Consider the following 12360-nt stretch of genomic DNA (forward strand, 5'->3'; position numbering starts at 1 on the left):
TGACACGATGACAAATTTCCACCAAACAAGTTGTGGTTTGAGCATTTCACATCTTTTATTCCTGTATTTTTTTAAACAATGTTGTGGCACCCAGGTCTACAGTCTCAAAAACGTGCACAAAAGTTCTCTCTTTCCTGCAAACAAATAATAAAATAAATTCTGTCTCGAGCAAAGCAAAGAGCAGGAAACTAGTGTTAAATCACAACCCTTTCTTTGTATATTTCCAGAGCTTCCATAATTTCAGCCTCATCACATTTAAGAGATAGATCAGTCAGTGTCCAGGAGTTCATCCCCCTTTGGTATTAAAAAAAAATATTTCCTCCATTTTCAACAAATATTCCAACATTTTTTTTAGTATATATCAATCTTTACAAAAAAAAGCGAGGAGAATCCTCTGCTTCAATCCCTAGAGCCAAGTCCGACCCCCCCATAAAACCTCCCAATCCCAGCAAAATATCAACACATGATTTCAGGATCAGGAGAGGGGGAAAACCAGGAATGACATGTAGAGGGTGGAAAAGTGACACGTGTTGTAAAACACATTTCAAAATTATCTGGCTAATTCAATTGTGAGTGTTAGAATATTTTGTCGTTGTCATAACCAAATATAACAAGTGACAGTGCATGTACAGCTACGTGTTCTCTGCAGTGCCACGAGTGCAATCCATGTTACAAGCACTTCAATTGAAAAGGGTGACAAAAGGGGGCGCATACTGTGAATATTTAAATCGTGAGTATGGACATAAAATGGACAGACCGACGTGTGGAACTGGGTGAGTTAAAGGGTGGGGGTGGGGTGGGCATGTATATAAACACAGAATAAAACAGTCACTCTAGTCTTATTTTTGACTCTTTTTTTTTTTTCCTTTTTTGTAGTTTCCTTTTTAAAGAAAAAAAAACTGACTGTACAGAACTAAATCTATATGCCTATTCAGAGTGTTCAAACTCTTCTCTGTGAGGAGGAAAAATGGCGAAAATGAAAAAACAAAGGGAAGGGAGTGAGGAATCCGTCCAAAAAGAAAGAAAAGAAAAAAAGTCTAATAACAAATCATTAAAACCTCCAACTCATCTCAAAACGGGAATTTAAAACCTTATTTTTTGCTTCTTTTGACTAAAACCAAAACAAATGAAATAAATAATGATCAAATCAGAGGCGGATTAACATGATTTCAAATGAGGAAGAGGCAGTATAATTTATAAACTCTTGAGTTGGATAGTTGCATTGACCGTTTTATGGTAGCCGGTGACATAAAAGTGAGATTTAGTGCAGATGCAGTGTCCTATCAGTTGGCTGCCAGTCCTGTGGCCTCAGAGGAAAGCCTGGAGAGACAGAGACAGACACCCGTAGACCAGGGAGAAAGAGAATGAGGCATGCAATCAGACAGACAGGATAAATGTCATTTAATGCACATTACATTGTCATAATAAAATGCTAGATAAAAGAGACAATCTGGATTCATTCAACACTAAATGCTTGCTCTAATATTTTAAAAAATGATTAATTTGACATTTTGGGAAACACTTCTTTAACAAAGATTTAACAGGTGATTGCTCATTGCACCTTGTTAGCTTAGCACAAAGAATAGAGCCCATAGATAGTATAATGAATGGACAGCACAAGAGCGGGAGAGAAGTGAGGCCAAAAGATTTAGTCCTCTCCCTGCTGACTGGCTGCAGTATAGGCCCCGACTACTCCTTTTTTACGGATGGAACAACCAAATATAGTTCTTATCGTGTTGATTCATGTCCAAGTGTTCTCTTTTTTTGGAGAAGTTAAGTTTCAATTTATTTAATCTGAAAAATGAGCCGTTGTGACGTCATGATTGACTGCTCTGTAGAATAATTCTGCTCCTGCAGTGTCATTACCTAACAACGTAGAGGAAGAACGGCGAGGAAATGTAACTAACATTAAAAGAGCGTTTCCAACAACAAACAAACCACCTGAAGGGTCTTGCTAAATATTTACTGCACATCCAGATTGTGCTAAACTGCAATTTCTTCATTCAACTTGCAAAGAGAAAGTGAAAATGCCTTCCAAATTGTCAGAATATTTCTTATCCTGGATAATCAACTGTTTATTTTAATTCCTTCTATCAACACAATTCTTAATAAAGGGTGGTTTGGTGGCCTTTGATACCTGAGGACAGATTTACTTTTTAGTGACATTTGATTGCTTCTTACACAGGCAAAATGCAGATAAATAAAATAACAATTAGACATATAGTTTACAGTATGAGCACTAACAATAGTCACTTAAAATTTACTACAAGAGAACTATCCCCATAAATACAATGTGACATCTTAAAGAGAGCCGCTACCTGAGCAGAGCTTACACACAAAGAGAAATGCTTCAGTGTCCATGCTAAGTTCAAAGTCATTAAAAATATAATGCACTCGACAGGTTATTTCTTAAAGAGACAGGCCAAATCAAGCTACAGATCTACTTTATAAATATGGCAGCAACCATGTGTCTGGCTGAGTAACACTTGTTTGTGTGCGTTTGTTTTGTGTAATAAGTTAAGCGTGGCATGGCTCAGCCAAATACAAAAGCGAGTGCAGGTACAGACAACAAAATTGTCTGCACTTTAGAAGGAGATGACTTATGTTTCCTTGGTTAGTAAGGGGAGAGCCTCCGCCTTTTAGACTTGGAGCTCAACTCAGGGGCGATTTTGGGCTCAGTGGGCATTGGGTGGGCGGGATTACTGGCCCCGCTGACAACATGGAGGGCCAGGAGAGGGAGGGGCTTGAGACTGAGGAGACTCGACACACAGGCAGGAGAGCTGGGGAGCAGGGAGTCAGTGGTGGAGCAAGAGGAGGAGGAGGAGGAAGAGGAGGAGGGAGGAGACGGCCCTGGAGCCAACAAGGACAGAGGGATGGAGGCTGAGGGGGGCACCACACAGGAGGAGGAGGAAGAGGAGGATGAGGAAGAGGAGAAGGAGGAGGTAGCGGCAGAGGAGGTGGTGGTAGTAGTAGTAGCAGTATTTGTGGTAGTAGTAGTAGTAGTAGTAGAGGTGGAGGGAGGGCACAGGCTGGTCTGTTCAGGGTTCAAGGAGGAGGAGGAGGGAGGAGGTTTAGAGGACTCTACACTGTAGAAAGAGAGACAAGGAGAGAGGGACAACACAGTCGGGATGGGTCACAGGGCAGGCTGGTGAGCAATGGGTGGGGGAGGGGTACGGGAGAGGAGGAGGAGGAGGAGGGGTGAGGAGGAATCACTCAGGGGTGTGATTATACACAAAGACAAAAAGCTTTATTAGAAAATAACTTGTCAAACCATAATAAAAAGGATAGAGGGAAAAACATCTCGAGTGAGAGACCAATGTTAAGTTTAAGGGAAAGAACACACATGCAGACTGACAGAGAACTAGCAACACCACAGTGATGATTAGCAGTAGCCACAAAAATACTATTTACCCAATCAGTGGAACTTAAACACAAATCAGAGCAGCAAGTTGTCTGGTTATGTATTTGCTTTATATCTGTAATCTATTTATTCCTTTAATAAAGTGTGGTTACATCCAGAGAAATCTGAGCAGGTGGACCCAAGTAACGCATGTTTTTCCCTTTTCTAATGATAACAATGAAATGAAATTGAACAGACACAAAGTGAGATCAAACACATCATAGCTAATGGGATAAGCTCTTTTTTTAAGCCTGGGACTGTCAAAGGCTAAGGTAGGGTATAAGTGATGATCTCACCTGGCGTTGATGAGGTACTCTGCCAGACTGATGCTGGCAGGCGACCCTGTGATGGTGACCTGGCGGTCAGTAGATCCATCCACTGGATTTGCAATCTTGATCTGGGCGCCTGACATTTGCCTGATCTCGTTGATCTTGGCTCCCTGGCGGCCAATGATGCAACCAATGAGCTGTAGTGTGACAAAAGGCAGCAAAGTTAGAAAATAGGAATACATATATGTGGTTGGTTAAAATTCTGTTAATACTTTTGTTTGTTTGGTTTTAATCCCAATCTCAACTTTCTTAGGTACATTTATTGTTAATTAGAAAGCATGCCTAAATTTAAACAGAGGGACATATGACTTTTTAATCACTTACATCATTTGGAATGGTCATTTCATGGGAACTGGTTTGAGCAGAAGCATCTATTCCTGAAAAACAATTGAGACATGATAACCAATAAAGGATAAAGTGTTTTTAGTAACCAATACAGAAACTACTCAAAGGTTTGAAAACAGACCCACATTTCAACAAGTTGTTAAACTCCTGAGAGTTATATTTCAGCAAAGGCCGGCACTGTGACAGAACTTTGGATGAAGGTACTTCAACTTCATATTATTATGATGTATTGCATGTGAAGGATGTGTTCATATAATTAGGAATAACTGTCAACACAAAGCAGTCCCAGACAACAGTACAAGTTATTGCCTTGTTAATCCACAGCATCTCAGAGACTGTATCAAGTAGAAGTTTAGAGAATTGTAATTTTGCTGTAGATGTTGTCTTAAGTAAAATAGACTTCTACTGCTTTGGTAAACAATCTGTGATTCATTAAGAAGATCTAAAAAGGTGCTCAGTCATTAATATTTTCTTTTCCTTTATAAAAACAACACCATGCTCCGGTTTTCCTTTTTTGGGCCTTTAAACCTGTTTGAAGAAAATTCTTAAACAACTTTATGGTGACCATCAATTTCAGACTTTCTGACAATTTGGTCTTTTTTTTTCTCCCCCATTTCATTTCATACCGGTGAATCCCTGGTTGCTGGGTGCGATGGGGAAGGGGCTCTGCTGCATAGCCAGCTGGTGAAGCTTGGTGAGCTGTGGAGAGATAGCAGCAGAGGAAGACTGTGAGAGTGAGAGAGGAGGCAGGGAGAGAAATGGAGGAAATGGGAAAACACAGGAAGAGGGAAAAACAAGAACAGAAACATCACATGTCAGTACAAACAGATACACACATACACACATAAAATAAAGATTTCCCATGTAGATCTCTTTGAATAACTGGTCTTAGACTGTATGGTACCCTATAGGTACTCCTCTAAAGTGTAGGCTGCCCCTCTTGGTAAAGCTGTCTCACAGTCTTCAGGTATCATAACCACCTATATAAGACCCAAACATGAACTGAGACAGACTCAACTCTACCAGTTATCACCTAAGTGAGTGGAAGAAGAGTTTCAGTTGAAAAAAAGACTTGCCATAAGAAATTACTTTTTTTAAATAAATACACTGCCTTAAAAAATGAATCACAAATGTTAAAATGCTAGGATAGGATTTCTTCAGTGTTCAGACTTCACAGGGTTTATAATGTAGGCTGAATTATCTGTAGACGTCTCCTCCTCAAAGACAAGAACAACTAACCAGGTAATTTTATCTTAAGTTTAATTTAGTCAACTGGACATATTTAATAACCAGTCAGCAACTAACTCATAAAGGTGTGTTATGCAGTTTAAACAAGAGACTCATGTATGCTAGACTGAAGGTTCGGTTAGGTGTGATAAACAAATAGAGGCATCGTATTCAACAGCCAAATCTGAATCAACTGACAAAATTGTCTGTCAGGTACAGCCCGAATAAATATTCTCATGTTTAAATCACGTCTAACCGGTTCAGTTAGCAAGAAACTTTATAAGAGAGAGTCTTTCATGACATCCAGTGCTCCTGACGGAAAAGCTCAAAGCCATTTAAAAAAAAGAGAAAGATTAATTGGGTTGAGAGACATGTAATCAGAGCACAAACTAATGATGAAGGGTAAACGAAGACGGGGTGGGGAAAAAAGAACCACATGTTTATCTGGGACAGACTAATGAACGAGGCTTGTAAAACAAAAAAAAAAAAAAAAAGGAGGAGGGAGGGGGAGCAGCAGGAAAAGATTGTTCCGCATGGAACAGTGGAGATTCTGGACAAACACAACAACAACAACAAATATTAGTCTAATAAACAACCAATTGGAGATGAACTGAGGAACAAGAACAAACATGAAGTACCAACAGCGAGGACGACTAAATGGTTAAAAAAAAATTGGTGATAGCAGGTCACATTAAATTAAGGGCATGTTCATCTACAGTAAAAGGCTGTAAAATGAGGCGTGGGAGGGAAGGTGGGCTGTTGCACATTTTGGTAGAGGATAGTTGTTATTATGGGTAGGAAGTGGGGGTGATGGAAGGGAAGGGTCATGTAAAAATGTCTACTGCACTTACATCTGGTTGTGGAATCGCGTGCTGTCCTTGTACGGCATATGCCTGAAACAAACGAAAACAAAGCTTTCATAGGCCTCACATCTGATTTTGATTGCACTCTGCAGCTACATCTCTCTTCATATAAGGATCTCCTAAAACACTGCACACATCAAAGCCTATTCTTAATTAAAGCCATTTGAGAACATTAACACGCAAGTCTTGTCCACATTTCTGGGAAAAAAAGAAACCTTCATATACATTAAGGAACCAGAAGGAGAAACATTGTTTTCAAGGAAAAAAGAAATGTAGTGAGATAAAAGACCTTGTGTTAGGCCAACAAGCGTCGTGGTTCAGACAAACAATAGTGGAGAAAAGGCCACAAAGCTCTAAATGTTAAAACATAGAGAGCAAACGTACAGAGAAAAAGAAACAAACTGCACATATATTATGAACTTCAGATTACTGAAGCTGTTGAAGCTGACAGAATACGAATCTTTGGTTCGAAACTGCTTCCTAAACTGAAATACCTTTCACAGACATTCGTTACTGTTATGGTCTTACCCAATCATATCACAGTACAAACCAGGAAATGTCATTCAAATTATTTCTGTCATCGAGTAAAGTCTACTTACACCCTCTTCTCACACATCATGATCTACAAGCCTTTATTATTCTATAAAAACATGCATCCTCAACAATATCATTCACAACAGACAATCAAATCCATAAATAAACCACAAAGAATGGATCTAGATCCACCTGTAGTGTCCACTGTACCTGTCCGCCTGCAAAGATGACGGGGGATCCTGAGGGCTTGGGCCGGTAAGGGATAGTGACCCCCTTAGGGGGAGACTGAACAGGAGACAAACAAAGACAATGAGTCGTTACAACCCATCTGATCACATTAACTTATGCATAACTCTGGGTTTTGACAAGATTATGGAGATCTTCCAAGGAGACTACGGTAATTTCAAAGTTCACTGAACTCGTATATAAATGCTGACTAGTCAACTAATCTAAGATTCAGAAAATACTCTGAGTACAGTAAAAAGTTAGCACAATTTATTTAACACAACTAAACACCGGAACACAGCTTCTGTGAGTAAACCATGTCAAATTGGTTAGCAGAGCACAGCTAAGGTTAGCAGTGCTAGCTCCACCAGCCTTCGGTCGTCCTTGCAGGTAAATGTCCATATGACTGTGCTAAATGTGGTCAATGCTCTTTTCGGGGGGTCCTATTGCTGCATTCATGTGCTGCTCAGCTGGTCCTGGTTTTTGAGTTGGAAGTCGTTCTTCCGACTTCAGTGTGTTCACGAGATTTCAGTTTGGAAAGTCGGAATGTTGTAACAACACATAAAGGCGTTAATGCTACAAAGAAGATCTGTGAAATGTTACTGTTAAGTGATATTTGAGCAAAAAAGTTGACGTGCAATACTTGAATTAATAAAAAGTATGTTAACATTAACAAAACACATTTTGCCCCCCATTTGATGACGATTCTGACGTCAAGTTGGGAAGTCGGGCACCTAATTCTGTTCCGAGTTTCCGAGTTGCTGTTCCGACTCGTGTCACTTATGTGAATGGTTTCAAGACATCCTTGTTCTAAACCCAATACAAAGCAGTCAGCATCCCAGAGATGACACCATGTCACATGATTGACTTTCAGGTCAACAGCTGCCACTTCATTTGCTTCGATAACTTGATGAGTTCACTCACCTCGAGCATGACCACGCAGATCTGCTTCACACACTCAATTATCGACTGGGGAGTACCAGCGATGGTGATGGCTCGCTCTGTGGAGTTGGGGAGCATGTCTCCTGCCACTTGTACCTGAGCACCAGTTGACTGCAACACAGACAAAAGAAACATTGTAAATGAGATGAGGACTCCAGATATTACATGCTTCGGTGTGTGGCAGGAAATAAGGATTTAAGGGTACTGAGATTAAGCACACAGTATGAGTTTCATATGCTTTGTATACCTCTCGAATTTCCTTAATCTTGCAGCCACCTTTCCCGATGAGGGAGCCACACTGGCTGGCAGGCACTACAATGCGTAGGGTCACTGGGGGCTTGCTGGTAGCTGTGCTGTTTGTCATTGAGCTGCTTATGTCCTAGAAAAGAAAAACATCAAAATGAAGATTAATGCAGTTTGTGATTAAGCTCATTACTGCTGACCTGTAAATCCCTTAGTCAGTATGAACGTTAACCTACCTCTTCCAGCTTTTCAATGATCATGGAGAACGCCTTAAAGATGGCGGTGGTTGGACCTGCCAAAGTAATGATCCTCTCAGGACAATTGCCCTCAGAGATGTTGATGCGAGCCCCGCTCTTCAAACAAAAATTAAGTACATTAGATCATTTTAGGAGACTTTTTTCCCCCCCCAAACTTTCCAAATCTGAAAACTGTAGGCTCTTTATAACTACTGTTATATTCTACGGTACTTCACCAAAGAAACAAAGAAAGAGCTCACCTCTTCTCTCATCTTTTTCACAGATTCACCTTTCTGTTGGCAGAGAATATAATCATGGTCAAACACATCTCAAATAAGAAGCAAAATAATAATATACATTAAAATGTCATTTAATTTAGAAAGCAGCTTACCTTGCCAATAATACTTCCAACTTCCTGTTATGAAATAAGAAAAGAGAGGTTAATTACTAACATTTTCTTTAGACCTACTTTTTTGTTTTTGTCTGATCCCACACAGACTCAAGATGGTGCTGTTGACCACAGAGACATCCAGGATTTCATCAAGCAAACACAGTATATGTAGGCTACTGATGCAACACTAGTGCTGAGGCCTGTTAAAGGATGCTATGAGCTCGCACAGTTTTATGAAGATTGGTTTTTTTTAGGTTTGCTGTAAATTTCTGATGCATTAGTTACACTTGTCAGACTGAATATTAGCAGATTAAATCACAAAAACAACATGTCACTAGAACTACAGATGCAACAAGTGATTGAAAGTTATGTGGTGGTTGCAATAGCATGCTAGGTTGTCCATTTTAACTCTTATCTGATGTAGAAATGTCTGTAACTCAATTTGCTTAATCATTATCCACAGAGGAATTCAGAAGAGAGATGCTCCACAGTATTTAGAAATAAGTAACACCACTCCTAAATTAAGAGCTGTATTTCACTGTGCTCTCAGATGAAAAGCAAAGCATTTTTTTTTTTAAATAGGAGGTATGTAAAAAGCAGAAAAGCACATACTGAAAATTTAGCACCAGGGGTAGAACTCGGGAAATCACACACACAATACATCAAGAGATGATGTACACAATTTCTTATTTGAAAGCAAGAATAACGAAACCCTCTAAATCAATGTTACACTTTGCTTAGAGATACAGGATCCCATCACAGTCACTCATCAGATCAAAGTCCTGGCCCTTTATCGCTCCCAGAGGAACATCCATAGGGATCATGCCACAAAAACTGTAAAGAGTGCCTAGACCAGCAGCTGATGTATGATCTCACCTTGCCATGCATGAGCAGCCTAATGGTAAGGGTGACATTGAGCCCTCCTTCAATCACACCGGAGTCCATAACTGCAACTGAGCTGTTTAAACAGAACTGGGGTCTTTGGTCACCAAGATGGATCTAAAAAGGACATACAGAGATGAAATTACACAAGAGGGATTATCGTATAGAATAGAATATAATTACTTTATTGATCCCAAACTGGGAAATTGTGGCGTTACAGCAACAGGTTGTCCAACACACAATATGAGTAAAAAACACAATGTTAGCAAATCTAAAACACAATATAATCTTAACTACAAAGTAAATAAGTACTCAACTATATCAAAAATAAGAATGTGAATATATACAACCAGGATTTAACAAAGCATTACTAGTCTTAAATAGGAAGATTAAAATATGAAAGATTAAATGTAAATGTGCAAAAACAGAGTCGTAAATTAAATATGAAAGATTAAAGGTAAATGTGCAAAAACAGAGTAGTAAATGGACAGTATTGACACAAGTTAAAGTGCATGAGTGTAGACATATTGCAAAAGTTTAAAATTAATCCATACAATTTGAAAAAACAGGATAAAAAAATGTGATGTGCTACTAAAACAAGTACAAACACTGATCTGTGCATAATCATTAAAAGTGGTAAAAAAAATAAATCTCCCTGAGTTTCAGCAACACACCCTAGTCTTACTAAGATTGTAGAGGATTCAAATGTATGTAGGCCTGCATATCTGCATGATTTTCATCCTAATAAATACTTTACAAAGGTATCAGTCAGTAAAATGAAAAACAAGTAAAGCCTGTGTCGAAGCTGGGTGAAAATATATTTTAGTAAAAAAAAAAACACAAAAATAGATTCTGTGAAAAGGGCATGACATGTATACGTGAAAAGACGAAGTAAAGAAACATTTAAAGGGAATAATAAGGGAACAAAGTAAAGAAACATTTAAAGAGAATAATAAAAGAGAAAGAGGTGATACAGTATCAGAGCTAATGTAGCGTCACTGTTTGTAAAAACTGTACGATGTTTGATAAAAAAAAACAACCTACTACTCACTCTCACTGAAGTCAAAACGATGGTATTAGGGTACATTTATTCCCAAGCATCCCAAAATACGCTCTAAACAAATGCATGTATATCCGAACACGTTACTTAGCATGCTAACGATGACTTCATCATTAGCTGTGAAACAAGTTTATCAACAAACATGCTCACTATCACTCCCTCATTACCTCACTTTAGACTCGAGCACACTTGAACACATTCGCAAGGTGTATTACGTTTGAAGAGTGTTTGTTTAATGTCTTACTTGTCTCGGTTATTCTGAAGTTAAGTTTAACTATTAACCCTTGTTGTAAGTGTGTTAGCTGCTTAGCATTCATCGTGCTGGGGGAAAATGAATGAAGCATGCGTTTGCTACCTAACAACGCTTAAGTTCAGTTCATTCTTTAACATAATAAATAAAGCGAGTATCCGCGACGTGCGTGGCTTAGCTGTGTGCTTCGTTTTGGATCAATAAATGCTGCAGAGGAGTACAAAGCCGGTTTTTAAAGCGACATAAAATCAAACTTTCCGTTGCTAAGCTAGGTTAAACATTTCTGCACCGAGACTGCGTGCTCGTCAGCATGCGGCCTGTTAGCATCCTGTTAGCATGCAGGCTAGCAGCTGGGCGCGATTTCTTTTCCGCTACTTCAAAAACAAAACTGATTAAAAAAAACAAAAAACAAGGGGGTAAACAAGAAAGTAAATCTCACCTGGGGTCGTGTGCTGGTAAGAGATCCGGGGGGAGGGTTGGGGTTGTAAGGGTAGAAGGGGAGAGGTTCGGGAGGGTAGACACCCAGGGGGAGAGTTTAGAAAGGACTCGGGGAAGAGGGAAGAGTGATGTGAGATCGAAGCTCCACTCCTTTACACAAAAGACAACACACTCATCACCTCTGAACTGCCCCCCCCCCTCCTTTCACCCCCCCATCCTCCTGAGTGTGACCCGACGCTGCCCCGAAATAATGCCTGTAAAGAAAAGTTACAGCTACAAGTTTGTGTGATGCTACAAAACACTGCAAGTTAAAATAAAAGAGTATCATTGAAAAGAGAAGTCTTTGCATGCAACTTTGCATGCAATTTAAAATAATTGTGCATCGCTTTAAAACGACACTGCTTTCTGACTATTGTCCCATCTGCATCTCATATATTTAAACACCATTATCAAATGGATGTTTTACCAATTTTTCTGACATGTTCACATGTAGAAACCAGAAACTTGTAAAAAAAAAAAACAATACTGATTTATGAGACCACTAGTGGGCGTAAAGTGCAATGCAACTCAGTTTATAACTTTATTTATTTAACATCAGTCGCGACACACATAACTTATTAGGCGTTGTATTTAGGTTTATTTATTGAGCAGGTTCAATTGAATACCCTTGTAATACATCTAATTACAATTAGTGCAGATACAAAAAAGGATAAAGACTTTTTCAGCAGTTAAATGATAAGATAAAGTGACCATATATTACAATACAAATCAATCTTTTTTTTTAATGTTCCTATATACATAGCCTACTGTATTTGTATCATCCTCCACCATACAAACCATTTTTACACAAATGTAAGACTATAACAAAGTTTTCTATTACGGACATCCTCTGCACATCACTAAAGTCCCTCTCTTCAAATCACTTCACACATTTCTCAAAAAACATACGTGGAATGCCTATACAAGAAACGTTCATTAATAGTATCAGTCACCTA

The 12360-nt window shown here is 39.1% G+C and overlaps 1 protein-coding gene across 4 annotated transcripts; it reads right to left on the reverse strand.

Annotated features, from left to right (window-relative positions):
* Nucleotides 1-30: 30 nt before the first annotated feature.
* Nucleotides 31-11548, reverse strand: LOC132978144 (poly(rC)-binding protein 2). Of its 4 annotated transcripts, none has more exons than XM_061043214.1 (13): nt 11367-11542; nt 9612-9734; nt 8736-8759; nt 8605-8637; nt 8345-8461; nt 8113-8244; nt 7848-7976; nt 6909-6983; nt 6153-6194; nt 4701-4773; nt 4054-4106; nt 3697-3866; nt 31-1320 (listed from the first exon to the last, which is right to left on the reverse strand). In XM_061043214.1, the coding sequence occupies exons 2-13, from the start codon at nt 9678-9680 to the stop codon at nt 1284-1286; spliced, it is 954 nt and encodes a 317-aa protein (XP_060899197.1). In that variant the 5' UTR covers nt 9681-9734; nt 11367-11542; the 3' UTR covers nt 31-1283. The 4 variants fall into 4 exon arrangements, with proteins under 4 accessions (XP_060899197.1, XP_060899195.1, XP_060899194.1 ...); XM_061043212.1 differs by having other exon boundaries at nt 4701-4800; nt 11367-11541; XM_061043211.1 differs by lacking the exon at nt 31-1320 and adding an exon at nt 1327-3086 and having other exon boundaries at nt 11367-11548.
* Nucleotides 11549-12360: the final 812 nt, after the last annotated feature.

Source organism: Labrus mixtus, chromosome 7 (genome assembly GCF_963584025.1).
Source record: "Labrus mixtus chromosome 7, fLabMix1.1, whole genome shotgun sequence".
Lineage (NCBI taxonomy): Eukaryota > Metazoa > Chordata > Actinopteri > Labriformes > Labridae > Labrus > Labrus mixtus.